Below are 14,526 nucleotides of genomic sequence, written 5' to 3' on the forward strand. Positions count from 1 at the left end.
CCGCTCTCACCTGCGCTCCCTGCGATTCGCACAACTCGCGTCCAACAAAGATTTTTCGACAGATATTAATATGAATGGAATCCCTTCGATCTACCTTTGAAGCTTGAGTCAAGTGCGTAAGTCAAGGGCGCGTTAAGACGACAAGAAACACCGTAAGAAGATGAAATCGTGTGATTTTACATAATTCCGTATACTTAAGTTCTTATTGACGAGTAACTTTTATATTCCTTTTGTAAATCTTAATCTCTTTCTCTGTCGTCGGAAGTAAACATGTCGATTGCTATCGAAGATTATATCGTCTGTTTAATTTGTCAACTTAATTCTAGACGTAGCTTACCAAATGTCCGTATTTCATTCTTTATTCTCGAAGGCTCGTTTTATCTACATTGTATATAAGTATTCCCTTTGATCGACTTAGGGGAGGGAGTCCAACAAAGTCTAAATTATTGAACGATTAGTAATTTAGCGTATACTATCTTGGAGATATACGTATGAAATATCAGAAAAATTTTTCTTTTAATTTTAAAAACTTTTCTAAAATTTTTAACCATATTTTCACAATTTTGACATCACATAAACTAGGAGTAAAATACGAATGTATGATTCATTCCCTCGCATTGCATCCAATGTACTCCGACGCTCTTCGTCCAACTTCTTTTCATCGCGCTCGAAATCTGAACTAGCTTTACCGAGAAGGAACAAGAGAGGCGGCTCCTGTTCACATCGCACATTTAGCGCTAAACATACCTGCCTAATTGCCGGCCTTATCAACATTATACCTTGCGCGGCTACTAATTGTAGCTGTTAGTCTCTCGTTTTACTGCTGGCGACGAGAGGAAGGAGGACACTCGATCTTGCCTGGACATGGGACGATACTCGTCGCCCTTAATAATTGCACCGAAGGGCGTTATTACGAAAGCCGAGAGATCGGTCTACGCTATCAAACAGCGCGGACCTTTAGAGCGGATTAGCGACGATCCCTCAAATGTAGACTCCCGGGATCCGTCACGGTGCGCGATACAATACCGAGTAGAGTATAGCAACCGGCACGCACGCACGCAAGCACGCACATCGGCACGCCGAGGCATCGGACGATCGGATTCGAAGGCGAGCCCGCGCGATAATTGCACCCGGCGCGACGACCGAAAGACCTACGACTGCACTCGCCGTTGCAAATTCGCGGCGCGCTGCTCCGGCTCCGGCTCCGGTTCCGCGCCGCTCGTCGCTGTCGCCGCCGCCGCGCTGTTCGTCTCGTCCCGTCGCGTCGCGGTCGCTCGTCGGGACGAACGAAAAACGGAACAAAGAGTCTTGTTGCGGGCAAGCAGTACCCGCCGGTTCTCGGCCAATGAGAGGAATCGGCACGATCACCCGCCGCACCGGCCGCGCGGCCGGCTAAACGTTCGACCGGCTGCCGAGCGCCGCGCCGCGAAAAGGGATCCGATTGGATTCGCGAATCGTCCGCGAAATGGAGGGTAGCGTAAATCTCTCGCGAAGAAAAGAACGTGAGATTCCTCGCGAAAAGTAGCGGAGAAACATAGCATAATTTCAATAATGAAGACGTCAGATGAAGACTCCGCGACGAAGACGTACAAGTCCCAAGTCCCAATTATTTTTTTATTCGATCGCTTCGATAAAATTTAATTTCGTCCTCCCGATACAAGCAGGAGCCAGTTTTAGATTAGCGACGATCGAAACGTAGCGATTCGTTGTTCTGCAAAACCATTTTTACAATGTAACGCGTATGCATATCGTGTATCGTCGTCAGAGAGAGAGAGGGAGAACAAATGTCAGCGAGTGACGCGTGCAAATTTATTGCGAATTTAAATTAACCCTCTATAACCGGATTTTTTCTGTCACAAAAGAAAATTACACAATTCATCATTATTGAAATCATTGAGACTTAAGAAATATAGATTGTACGGGTAATTCCCATCGTTACAGAAAGTTTAAGTATGTCAGAGACCAGGGGTGAAAATACCACGTAACTTCTGCGAGAGTGTCGCGGAGGGAGCAGCGGACTTTACGCCGGCGACTCGACGATGTCATTCCTGTGAAATTGCAGGACACGCTCCACCGCGTCCCCTTACCGTTGTCGCGCGATGTGCATAACGATAAGAAGGCGACGACGATGCACCGCTGCACCGGCGACAGGTGGAACGTCATGAAGCCACTCGGCAAATTGATTGATGCGATACCGCCGAGCGATACCAATTATTAATTTAGTTTATCATTCTTACAACATTACCGAGCTCATGAGGCGTGACGCGAATGTGAGTTTCGCCGGACGCCACCTTGAATGTTAAAACGCCGAGCGAGCGCTACGAGCACTATCGGCAACGTTTGTTAAAAAACGCGATTGCAAACGGTATAAAATCGTTAGGTTAAATCGAGAGAGTCGGGAGAAAGCTCGCAAATATGTTTGATCTAAATCAGCGTTTCACATGCAAAAGAAACGCGCCCATTCTTCTCGGCACTAAATTGACCAATTCGGCGCGCGATTTAATCCGACGATATCCTTCCTTGGCAACCGTATAGCTTCCGGCGAACGCACAGCGAGAAACTTATTACTACTGCGCCCCGACTTTTCTATACATCACCTGTTCGTTCCCCTCTCGGGACGCCGAGTTCCGAGAAACGACGGCGGCTCGACGCCGCCAGCGGGTCTCGGGAAACCCTGACTTAGGCGTCGGACTCTAACATTTTCCAAGCTACGATACCTAGAAGTCGAGGCTACCCGTGTGCACTCAATGTCACTCGGCCGAGACCGTCGCGGAAGCGTTGGACGCGATCGCGAAACCGTTGCGACGACGATGACGATGATGAAGACAGGTGGAGGCACTACGGCGCGTTCGCTGCACTCGCGGCCTCGACCGCGACCGGCCGCGACGGTGGAGCGTCGAGTTCCCCGAATCCCCGAAGCAGGCACACTCCGACGGGCGTTCCGCCGCCATCTACGGCTTCTCTCTTCGTCACTACGCTTCTGCCGGTTATCCCGCGCCGCGCCGGCAGGAATCACAGACAATTAATCATAAAAGGCGCGCGAGGGTACCGGCGCGTGTATCGATGACGGTGCTCTCGCGACGGTGGTGCAGGAACGGGCGACGCCAGTGCGACGACGACGACCGTGACACGTAGAAAAAAGGGATCCGCGGGATGGACAGGGCGAGGGGGAGAGGACGAACGCGGAGAACCGGTTCTGCGGGGGGGGGGGGAGGGGGTTCGTGCCCACCGACAACTCGACGAGCGTGATCTGTCTGAGCTTTGCTCGCCACCGTCGCCGTTGCCCTCGTCGTCGTCGTTATCGTCGTCGTCGACGTCGCCGCCGTCGCCACTGCCGCCGCTGACTCGGCTCGACTTCTCCTCCCGCGAGAATGCCTCTGCTCCGGTGCACTACCTACCCACCTACCTACCTACCTACCAACCTACCTACCTACCTGCTCGCTCTGCCTGCCTCCCTGCCTGCCTGCCTGCCTGCGCCTCCTTGCCCGCTTGTCCGCCCATATCTGCCTGCCTGCCTGCCTTCGGCCGCAAAGGGGGCCCTCGCGGAATTCCTAGCCGCGAGACTCCGCCGCTTTTCACGAAGGGGGCATAGGCTGCGCTCGCATGGATACAGTGGATACAGGGATGCAGTCTCGCCGGAGATATTTCGTGATGACTGCGGATGCAATGCAACACCGCGATTTTTATTTTATACATAGACATTCTACAATTTTTTTCTTATGAGATATGCGACTGAAGAAACGCATAATATCATCTTGTTGGTTTTCTGACTGAAGTATCTCTTTAATCTTCGAGTAACAGTTTGACAAATGTTGTTAATAAAGCTTGTGCTACTCTTTTACCAGTAGAACTGTCAGTGCAACATCTTTATATCGTCGCGAAATTTAAACGTGACTCAAAGGCACTTTAACTTAAAGCACTAGCCATTTCTTTGCACCGCATTCTCTCATCTAGATACGATATTTGTGGCGGAGACGCGAGAGTACTCCAAAGCAAAAACTCTCTGCGGTTTCATGGTGCGTAGTGGCGAGGAAAAAAACGGAATGAGTCGAAATTGCATTAAACCGGAGATTGTGCAAGTAAAATCGTAAAATCTTTCCCTGTAATCTGTCTTCGATAGAGATTTGTATTTTTTCCCTTCAGCATACTGTCTTCTAAATCAGTTTTATTTATCAGTCTATCTTTAATTTAAAAAAACCTAATTTGAGGGAACGAAGGAATTCCATATCGTAAAACATTCACGTTCGGTCCACGTTAATCTCCAACAATGTCCCTCGAGTCTAACGTATCGCAAGCTGTAATCTCAACATACCGCCCTGACATTTTGATGAATCCCCCGATGAAGGATGGGCGCGACGATACGAACTTTAATGAGCTACGAGCAGTCGAGTCGTCGTCGTAGAGGAGCCGTGAAAGAAAGATAAACCGAGCGCAGATACGATATGCAAAATGCTGGGTATACAAAAGCCATCGATTTACGCGTCGTCAATGGTTGACGAGAGGGAAGCGGGATGAGAAAACTTCGACCCGCTCGCTTTGTGATTTCTTTGTCGCGAGAATAATGCGCGCACCGCGCGAATCTTGCTAAAGCGAACAAACGAGCGAGCGAGCGCGAGTGAGTTGCATTCTTGCACCGGCGCGGCGGGATGATAAGCGCATAGTACGTGCGCCTTACCATCGCGGTTGCCAGCCGCGAGGATACGGATCGGCACGGAGACGGAGAGCCGATCGGCCGATCGGCCGACCGACCAGCCAGCCAGCCGGCCGGCTTCGTCGGCCCCAGCACTGACCTTGGACGCGCGAGCCTTCGAGGCTCGCCGGGCGCGCCGTAAACGCGAGCTGCTTTAAAAGCAGCACGCCTCGCTCCTTTCGTCGTCACCGAGCGGTGGAGGAGCGCAGGGGTGTATTCCCGAAAAAGCTACCACCAGGTTGCTATTGTGACGATTGCACTCGCGACCGCGACGTCGCGACACCGTACAAAGCGGCCGAGTGGCTCTTTGCCGCGTGTATACCATTTCTCTGTTCGTTTGACGGCGACCAATATTTTCGTCCCACTCCCAAATGTAGAGAAGATAAGAAAAATTATTTGTGCATTGAGAGGAGAGCTAGGTTTTTCTCATTTCTCGAAAATTACTTGCCAATATCGAATGGAAGTTTACAAATTGCGGGATTTGCAGTTATTTAATCTAAAATTTTTTTCAAGCTCTCACGCTATTAAAAATATGTACAATTATTGTTTATAAAAGATAACTCACAATGTAGAAGTTCGATAACTGAATATTTTCAAGATTGCGATTTTTAAGCCCACTCAGACGATATACAATTCGCGTCAGATATTAGGATAGAGTTCTATTTATAATTTTATATGCCGCACATTTTGGTATGTATGTATTCTAATTCTTTGTTTTTTACATTGCATGGCATATAAAGTTATAAATAGAAATCTAGCTGAATTTCAGTCGAAATTACAGATCGTCTAAAGTGCGGACTTTATAAAGATCAGCGAGCGCACTTGAAGAATAAAACGTATATATTTTTCGAAATTTTATTTAATCGCTCAATTAAAGAACATAATTAAACGTGTAAATATTATTAATTAGACAGAATTATTTTGCTAGGTTTTAAGGGTTTTCGTTTTTCTTTTTACGTGCTGTATTCTTATCCTTCTTGTGACTCTGTGAAGTTATGTGGTCTATGAAAACGCAGCAAATTAAGATCTCGAGAAAATTTGCATTCGAATTAAGAAAATGCGAGATATACGTCAAACCTGAAAACGTAATACCGACTTGGTACCAGGTGCATCCTGATTCGACTACACCCCTGCGAAAGAGAGTGCAGGACGAGTTTCTAGCAACTTCTGCTGAAGAATACAAAGTCACAAAAAGTTCTAGTCATGCTCTTCATCCACCGATCGCCTCCCGGTAACGATAAATCTCGACGAAAAAAATCATTTGAAAAATATTCGCTTGAGGTAATCTACGAAATAAAATAATAGCCCTCTTAATGTCAAGATTTGACAATTAAGTTACAACAAATTCAATTATGTCATAGTTTTATAATACGGAAGATAAAAAAAATCACATCAATCGTATTGATTTATCTGACATTAATTTTTGTCGATTTTACTTTGTATCAATTAGCTATCATCAATTTCAATCACACTTATAAGAAATAGACATAAAAAATATTTTTCAGATAATATTGACTATCGAAATTTCAATATTTTATAACTACGATAAATGTTCATTCTAAACAGAAATCGGTTTCCTTTATTATAAGTCATATCTATTTATCTGCGATATCAGTTTTCACCGAGTCTACTTTGTACCAATTAATTATTGGCAAAGCTAATTGTAAATAGGGAAGGAATATAAAGAGTATTAGAATTCTTTAGATGTAAAGAGAGAATACAAGATAGAATGATATTGATTATCGCCAATTTCAATCTTTTAGCTGCGATAAATGTTTATTGCATACAGAAACCAGTTCCGTTTATTAGAAAAAACGATATACTATAATGGCACTCTCGCGCGGGGCATAAAGTTGACAGGATATTGCATAATCATTACCTTCCTTCACATCCATATATGAGTTTTACGTGACAGCTGACTAGCCCTCAACGTCTGTTGCGACAAATTATTCAGCTCGTGCTATGACAATCTCCCAAATCGTTTTATCCGCGACGCGCGCGAGATCTCAATTCGAAATAACATTTGTGTGAATCCCCGTGACAGATCCTCGCGGAAGAAACGAAAGCCAATATTATACATCTAATACCTATCCAACACTGATTCGAGTGTGGAAATTTTCTGCACGCAACGATGGACCAGGGATCCCTTCAGTTGCGCATCACCTCAATTAGCGATCGTCATTTCTACGTGTCGCAAGATCTCCCATTAATCTCTGCCTTGACTTCTGGCGACAGAGAAAATTCACTGATTTAAACGCATCTATGTCAAATTCACAGTAATAAGCGGCAGTTGGCGGCAAGATTGATGATGTTGTGCGCGCTAGTCGTGAGATTTCAGTAGTCATTACCGATCCATTCATTTGTGTGATCCTCTTGCCAGTCAGAAACCGTTACATCTATTAGATAGGTGTTATCATCAATGATCCATCAATTATTCAAGAAGGTATATATCTATGTAAATTTTACATAGATATACCTTCTGATTTATTTATGGCGTACATAAGAAGGGGAACCCAAATGTCATCATAAATTAGCAACAACTAGCAGTACGCTTGCGACACGCGAATAAGAGAGATTTTACATTAATCCTCATTTCCTTTATTTGAGCAATGCAGGATTAAGCGTGGGGAAGAGCGGAAGGGGTGAGTTCGAGGGGAATTCAAGTTCGCAAGCGGCAATCTTATTCGAGTAATAATAATAATTCACGTTGTGAATTAGAGCACGTTGAGATCTGCCATCGGCTCGGATCAACGATCCTCGCGGGCAAGAGGAGTGTCTTCTCCGCGATCTCGCGGAGCCGACGAGCGGCGGGGTGACGGCGGGATCGCGGTACCGTCAGCGTCGTCGGCGTCGTCGCGGTGGTGGATCGTTTCGCGCCTGTTCGCGGGCGCGAGCGCGGAACACAATTCCTGGACGGCTGGATGGAAAGTTGGCCTGCATGCTGCCCGCCGGCCGTACCATAGGAATTTAAACGGGGATATAAGTATAAGAACGCGGAGACGGGGAGTCGTTCGCGGTAGTGTGAGGCACAAACGCGCCACGGCACCACACCCAGCGTACCCATCGTTGCGACAGCAAGGGACAACAACAGGAACCCCGGCCATGCGCGTCGCGGTGATCGTGAGTACTTAGCGAGGCGTCAAAGTGTTCTCCAACCGCGCGCGTCCCTTATCCCGATTGCCGCTACCACCCCGCGAAAATAACTTGATGATTAGATCGTGAAGAAGTCTATTCCACGAGCTTGAATTTCTGATCTTCAAAATCAGAATTAGCTTTGCGAATGTTTGAATGTCCCTCTTTCTCGGTCTCTCACAATCAGTCTAATTATTTTCGACATATCCCTTTCTTCTTTAGCACCATATTTCTCATATAAGATCAGATCTTGTTAATCTTTCCATAGAATAAAATGTGGGGTTGTAATCAAGTGAAATAGAAAGATATTTAGGTATTGTATTCTAATTTAATCCAAGAATTTAATTATTTAATAATATTCATGGGTTATAAGTCGAAAAACTTTTTAAACATCGATTGGTTTATTCACAAAATAAATTCTTATTAATTCTTATTTTTTATAATTTATTTTTTACACAGTTTACAAGAGTTGCTTTTTCATAACTATTTCTTATGTTTTTTCTTATTGTTAGACTATTCTTTATAATTTCTAATATAACATACCATTACGCTTAAGCAGTAATATTTTTAAAAGCATCTTGTTAACTGCACAACTCATATAGTCGCTTACATATTTATATTACTAGCGATATATTATATTACTTCACGCAATCAAATCTTACATAATACATCTATCAAATTTTTTATTACGTAACATGGTATTTTATTACAAACGTGTCATATTTAACACCTGTTGATTCTCCTTTTCGAACCACGACACGAAATAAATTACATAACGTTCGACAGTTTTATCTTTAGATACGGCATATATTATATAAAATAATTAAAAACAACAGGTTGTTTGCCTTTAAAAGGAGCAAACGATTTCTTTTCCCGCAGCGGTTATTTTTTCCTCGCGTTTTGTTTTTGTTCGCATCGTACTCGATATTATACTCGCTTTCTTTCGCGCGTGACCCCACCTGTTCTGATCACTTTCATCTTTTAACCCTCAAGTGGCACGGTGAGATTTCAGCGGTGTGAGTGGTGCCAGGCTGTGCGACGGATATTTAAATACTGGCACCACGAGTATGTCAAGTACGCAGAATTCGGACTGATAATTCACGTGCACTTTTTAAGCAAAATAATTGACGAAGGAGAGAGGGACTGTTGCAACTCAATTTACACGCAAAACGCGAATGTTCGACATTATTAGAATACGTTTTAACTTGTCATTTCTTTAAATGGGAGTGAGAAATTCAGGGAGAAACAGATAAATTTTGATTTATTATGCGCATTTATTGAACGTTCTTTCAAAATTAAAAAACAACATATTATAGTTAGAATTTAAAAAAATATAAATAAAGATATTAAGAAAAAGGAGAAGTAATCAGGAACTTTTAAGCAATTGAATCGACCGCTTTGATCGTTCGCTTGTGCGGGTCATTAAAAAATTTATCACGCAAAACTGATACGTAGATGAAAGGGGTGTCTTGCGTGGGACGAAGGGTGCTCATCGACTCTGATGTTTCCCATTGCCGGATTTCGCCCGCGCGACTCAATCCTTCACCTGTCTCTCGCGGGCCGGACCGGGAGTTCGCGCACTCTGATCGGCGATTGCGAAAGCCGAAAATCGTCAACGACTTGGGCGAGCGCGAGTGAAAGCGCCCGGCGAGGAAAGTCGCGGACAGATTATTTCGCCGTATTCCGCGTAAACGAGTCGGTGCGCGCGTGCCCCAACTCGGAATCGGCGTAAAAAACGAATTCGCCGACTCGACTTGGCTCGGCCCGCCTCTCGCGTCTCGCCGTCCGTGCATTCCAACGTGGTCGCACCGCACACGTTGTTAAAATCTGCTTAATGCATCATTTCTGGCCGATACGGCGGATACGCTCGGTCATTCGTTTCCATAGATGTTGATTGAATTAACGTTAACGATTAAGCTTAAGCTCGTGAAATTATGTTTATAACTTTATCTCCCCTGTAAACCTGACTTAAACGATCTACCATCTACATTAGAATTCAGGATTGAATTTTATTTGTAATATCGTGTAATACGGAAGATATTTGATATTTTTTATCAGAATACACACATATATAATAAATTATAAGGCATATAAAATTATAAGTGAATTCTAACTAATAATCTAATCTAATTAAAGTGAATTCTATCTAGAATTCTAAAGAGAATTATAAAAATCGTATGATAAACTTTAACAAATTTATTTCGTTTAATAATAAAATAGAACTAGAGCATATCACAGATGTGTGCCCAAAGTCTACGAGAAGTTTTAGCAAGAAATTATAAGTTATGTAAAAAATATTAAGAATGATTTCTCCTATCTTGTTATGTCATATCACAACAAGAAAAATGAAAATTATTATTTAATGTTTTTCTTTCGCTTCACGCATGTCTATATATGGCAAGTGGAGTTAATTCGATTCTGCGATGAGAATAACAATGAAAGTGAAACAGCCGATAGACAGTTATTTGAATTTCCATTGCTGTTTCTAATTTTCAACGCAACGCGCGTAACGTCCGTCTATTTTTCGCACTTTCCGTCAACTCGGCGAGCCGGTTGACGCGGTCGTCGCTTAAATGTCATGCCATACATTAAACTAAACAGTTACGCGCGTTACTTATGCGGGATGCCTGCGTACAGCTTACCTGCGACTTAAGGCCGAATCGAATCACTTTCTCTTTTCTCTCGAACGCGAGACGAGGCCGATTTTGCGTACGCGAGCAACCGGCACCGCCGGTGCTCGTAACTCGTAACGCGGAGGGCAAACCGGAATAATGCCGCGCGATCTGGTTTCGCGTAACGCGTTACACCGCTCGGCGTTGCCGTTCATTGATTCCAATATCTCGATATCGTACGAAACTTTTTGTTTTTATTTCAATAATGATCGTTCTTATTAGCGTCGTATCGGTAGCTCAGGTAGCTGCATGAAAACGCTCGTGCTCCGACGGAATTATCGGTGAAAACTCGGAAAGAGATTTAACGACCGCTATCGGTGCCCGCGGTATACCTCGTTATTTTTCTTTGGAGAAATCGAGAAACGAGACACGAGCGGATGATTAGCATGCGATTTCAAGAGCACGGCAGATAGTAGTTCATTATCGCGTTTCCTCCGAGAAAATGACGTCGAGAACCTCGATACGGAAGTACGAGCAATTATCGCTCATCATAATACTCTTTTTTCGGCGAGTATCACGATGGTTCTCGGAACAGCGCGGTATATCTATAATTAAATCAGAAATCAGCAGTTTTTTATTTGAGCACCAGATTATATTTTATTAAACATTTTATATTTGATTAAATATTTTAAGCTTTGCGGGCGAAAAGGCAAAATATCGAAAATATTACGTAGTAGGTATATAACAAGAGAAAAAAACGATTTTTCACAAATTATTTATTGGCGAACTCTAAATGTAATAATAATATTTACGCGAACCGTACAAAAACAGGTAGGTCCGCCGGCCACGGTTTAGATACTTTAAAGTCTTTAAACCACAGAATCCTAGACGATGAAAATGTGCCAACGTCTACCCTTAATTATTATTTATTACTCCACGGCAGTTCTGGAGCACGGCCGGAAACTTGCAATCGAGAAATGAAATTGTATAATTTAAGGAATCTTTCTTTCCAGTTCTTGGCGTGCGTCGCCGCGCTCTGCACGGCACAGATCCAGGATGGACCGAGGGGGGCACCGATCCCGATACGAGCGACTCGCTATCAGAGATTACCACTCCGACCGGGCGGTACCGGACCGGCGGCGGCATTCCCCAATCAACGATTTCGTCGACCGATCTCCTTCAAGTAATGCCTCGATCGTTAATCATACAGAGATGATTAATTACGTAGAGTTCGAGAGAATTTAATAGTTAAGATTTTCAGGTTTGCTTTAATGAATTAATTTTGACAAGATTCTTTTCTTGCATTTGTCTCTTCTTAAGGAACACGATATTCGTGACATATAAGTCGACCGATCTCCTTCAAATAATATCTCGATCAATCATGCACTTAATTGATCCGAACGTGGGATAGTTGATTGTGTAGAACTCGGGAGAATTTAATAAGAAAATAAAGTTTGATCAGGCATGATTTAATAAGTTAATTTTGACAAAGTTCTTTTCCTAAATTTGTTTTTCGAAAATGTGGATATAATCCCGTATAAGCTCGCGAAATTTCTGAAGATCTTTTGCCTTTTTTCGACGATATGTCCGATTAAAATATGACCTTGTTGGAAAATTTAACGACGAATATAAATAAATCGCGTACTAAAAGTTAATCGCGTAATCTGACTACTCGAGCAAACTATCCGAGCTATTGGAAAGGCAGGAAAACCAGTTCCGGGCGACGCGCATATCTGTTCGAGAGGTACAGAATGAACCTACATATGCCGTTGTTAATTAATCTAACGGATCCAAGTTTCGTGCAACGTTCGCGAACATTACAAGTAGGAAGTGCGAAATTACCGTATTTAAGAATAGCCGGATTACGCAATACTGACGTACAAATCTACCGCTTCTGATCAGGCTTGCAAATTAAAACAAGAAAGTTCGAATACCGTTCCACGTGAGCGGGCTCAGCAAATATGTAAATGCATGTGTAACGTTGTAACTGGTAAGGAGTAAAATAGTCTTGGCATTTTCATGTGTTTCACCTTCTGCATTTTCCAGCGAAAAAGTAAACTACCACGTCATTAAAAAGTGTGTCTGATATGATCTGACAGCTACCTGAAAATGATGAAGTACTTCCGAGAACTAGACGTAAACGTCTCTCTGTAGTGCATAGCCACATGTTATTCGTTAATTGAAGAAACCGCTAATGTCGCTAAAATTGCAGGCCTCGGGGAGGCCTCGGAGACGACGCGCCCGGGACGTTCCGTCCCCTTCGGCCGAATTTGCCGGTATCCGCGCCTTCGTTCGCGCATCACGTGAAGCCGGTGAACGAGGAACCCGAGGATGAGGAGAACCTGTCGCGCGATTCCACCCGCGAGGACGAGGACTCGCGCGACCAGAGCCAGGAGGCCAGGAACCAGGACAGCGAGGAGGATTTGAGCGAGGAGGTGCCGCGTGCGGCGCCGAATCCACCGCGGGTAATTCCGGTGGCCCCAGGACCGCAGGTATACCGTCCACTCCATACGGTGACGCCGGCGAGCGTCAGAGTGAGTCCCGCGACACCTCCGCCGCCACCGCCCATTCAATATCGCCCGACACCCCCGCCGCCGCCGCCGCCTATCCAGTACCGCCCAACGCAGAAGCCCACGAAAGCCCCGAGGAAGCAGATCATCGACGATATCACGTTCCAGCAACCGATCAGGCCGCCCAAGCCGGTGAAACCATCCCAGGCTTACGAAATCCGCGGCAAGAAGCCGGTAGCGCAGGTAGGCCCACTACCGAACATATCCCGCAAGATCGCAAATAAATTTCTATTTTCTTGATTAGCTTCAACTAATTGTAAGATAAGCTCTTATCCTGGAATTAATTAAATAATTTGATATTGATAGGAATAAGTATGTAATATGAATCGCGAATTACGCGAGCGAGGCTGGTACAATCCGAAAGTATACGAAAAGATTGATAGAGTTTTGAAATCGAAAGGTGAAAGCCGGAATCGTCTGGCCGTCGTGCTCCTTTTTATCCCAAGATAACGTCGCATAACTCATAAACGCGGTCAGAGGAAACCTGTTCGCGCCCGTTACGCAACGCTCTCCAGTCGAATTTGTGAAGTGACACGCCCGATGTTTTTCACGTGCTCATTATAAACGAGTCTTAAGACCACCTCGGACAATCAGAATTCCGAATAGAATTCTATTATTCTTATGTTATACGCTGTGTACAAAAAATGAAGAATCAGAATGCAACACGTCACATCAAAAAATAAAAATTATAGAATTCTATTCTGGAATCTGACGCAAATTATAGATCTTCTAAAGTAGTTTTAACATACCGAGTTCATAATATGCCATAGATATCGGTATAGGAAAATCTACATCAGAATTCTTTCTTAAGAAAAATCTTCCAACTGACGACATAACAAATAATATTCTGTAGATTATCAGGCGATATCGGCACGACAATGCGGATGGTTCTATCACATGGGGCTTCGAAAACGATGACGGATCGTACAAGGAAGAGACAATCGGGCAGGATTGCATAACGAGCGGTAAATACGGATACATCGATCCGGACGGTCTCCGACGCGAGTACACGTACGAGACCGGGATCAAGTGCGACGAGCAGCAACGAGAGGAGGAGGAAGACGGCTTCGTGGATTACCAGGAGAATAAGCTGGTGCTCCCAGACGGGAAGACCATAGATCTCTCGTCGATGGGCAAGAAGCAGGCGCGCCGGCCGCAGTTCCAATACAGAAATTAAGGAAATCGAGACTCGCATTTCGTACATTCGCCATCGCTCTTGTCGCGTTTAATGCGTAATCGTAACTCATAAAATCATACGTTTCTTAGACTAAACTAGAGTTAAATAAATAAATTAAGATATCGAGAGATTAGTGATAGAAATAAGGCGTAATTTTATGTAAGATTATTTAGTGTAAATTAGGCTTAATAAATAAAATAATAAACCAAGATATTAATAATATCATCAGCTTAAAATGATCGTATCTCCAAAAGCGCATTGAGCTTGAGACGATTCTCCATAATATAGCTCGCCACGCTATATAAGAAACTCGCTTAATCTAAATGAATATTCGTCAATATTCGT

General features: G+C 44.1%; 1 protein-coding gene across 1 annotated transcript; it reads left to right on the forward strand.

Moving 5' to 3' along the window:
* The first annotated feature begins 7,230 nt into the window (after window positions 1–7,230).
* On the forward strand, window positions 7,231–14,403 carry LOC139768396 (uncharacterized). The gene is made up of 4 exons (XM_071698537.1): window positions 7,231–7,810; window positions 11,448–11,617; window positions 12,647–13,187; window positions 13,858–14,403. The coding sequence occupies exons 1-4, from the start codon at window positions 7,793–7,795 to the stop codon at window positions 14,179–14,181; spliced, it is 1,053 nt and encodes a 350-aa protein (XP_071554638.1). The 5' UTR covers window positions 7,231–7,792; the 3' UTR covers window positions 14,182–14,403.
* The last annotated feature ends 123 nt before the right edge of the window (window positions 14,404–14,526 follow it).

This window comes from Temnothorax nylanderi, unplaced genomic scaffold (assembly GCF_030848795.1).
Source record: "Temnothorax nylanderi isolate EJ_2023f unplaced genomic scaffold, tnyl_v1.0 TNYL_tig0016_pilon, whole genome shotgun sequence".
NCBI classification, from domain to species: domain Eukaryota; kingdom Metazoa; phylum Arthropoda; class Insecta; order Hymenoptera; family Formicidae; genus Temnothorax; species Temnothorax nylanderi.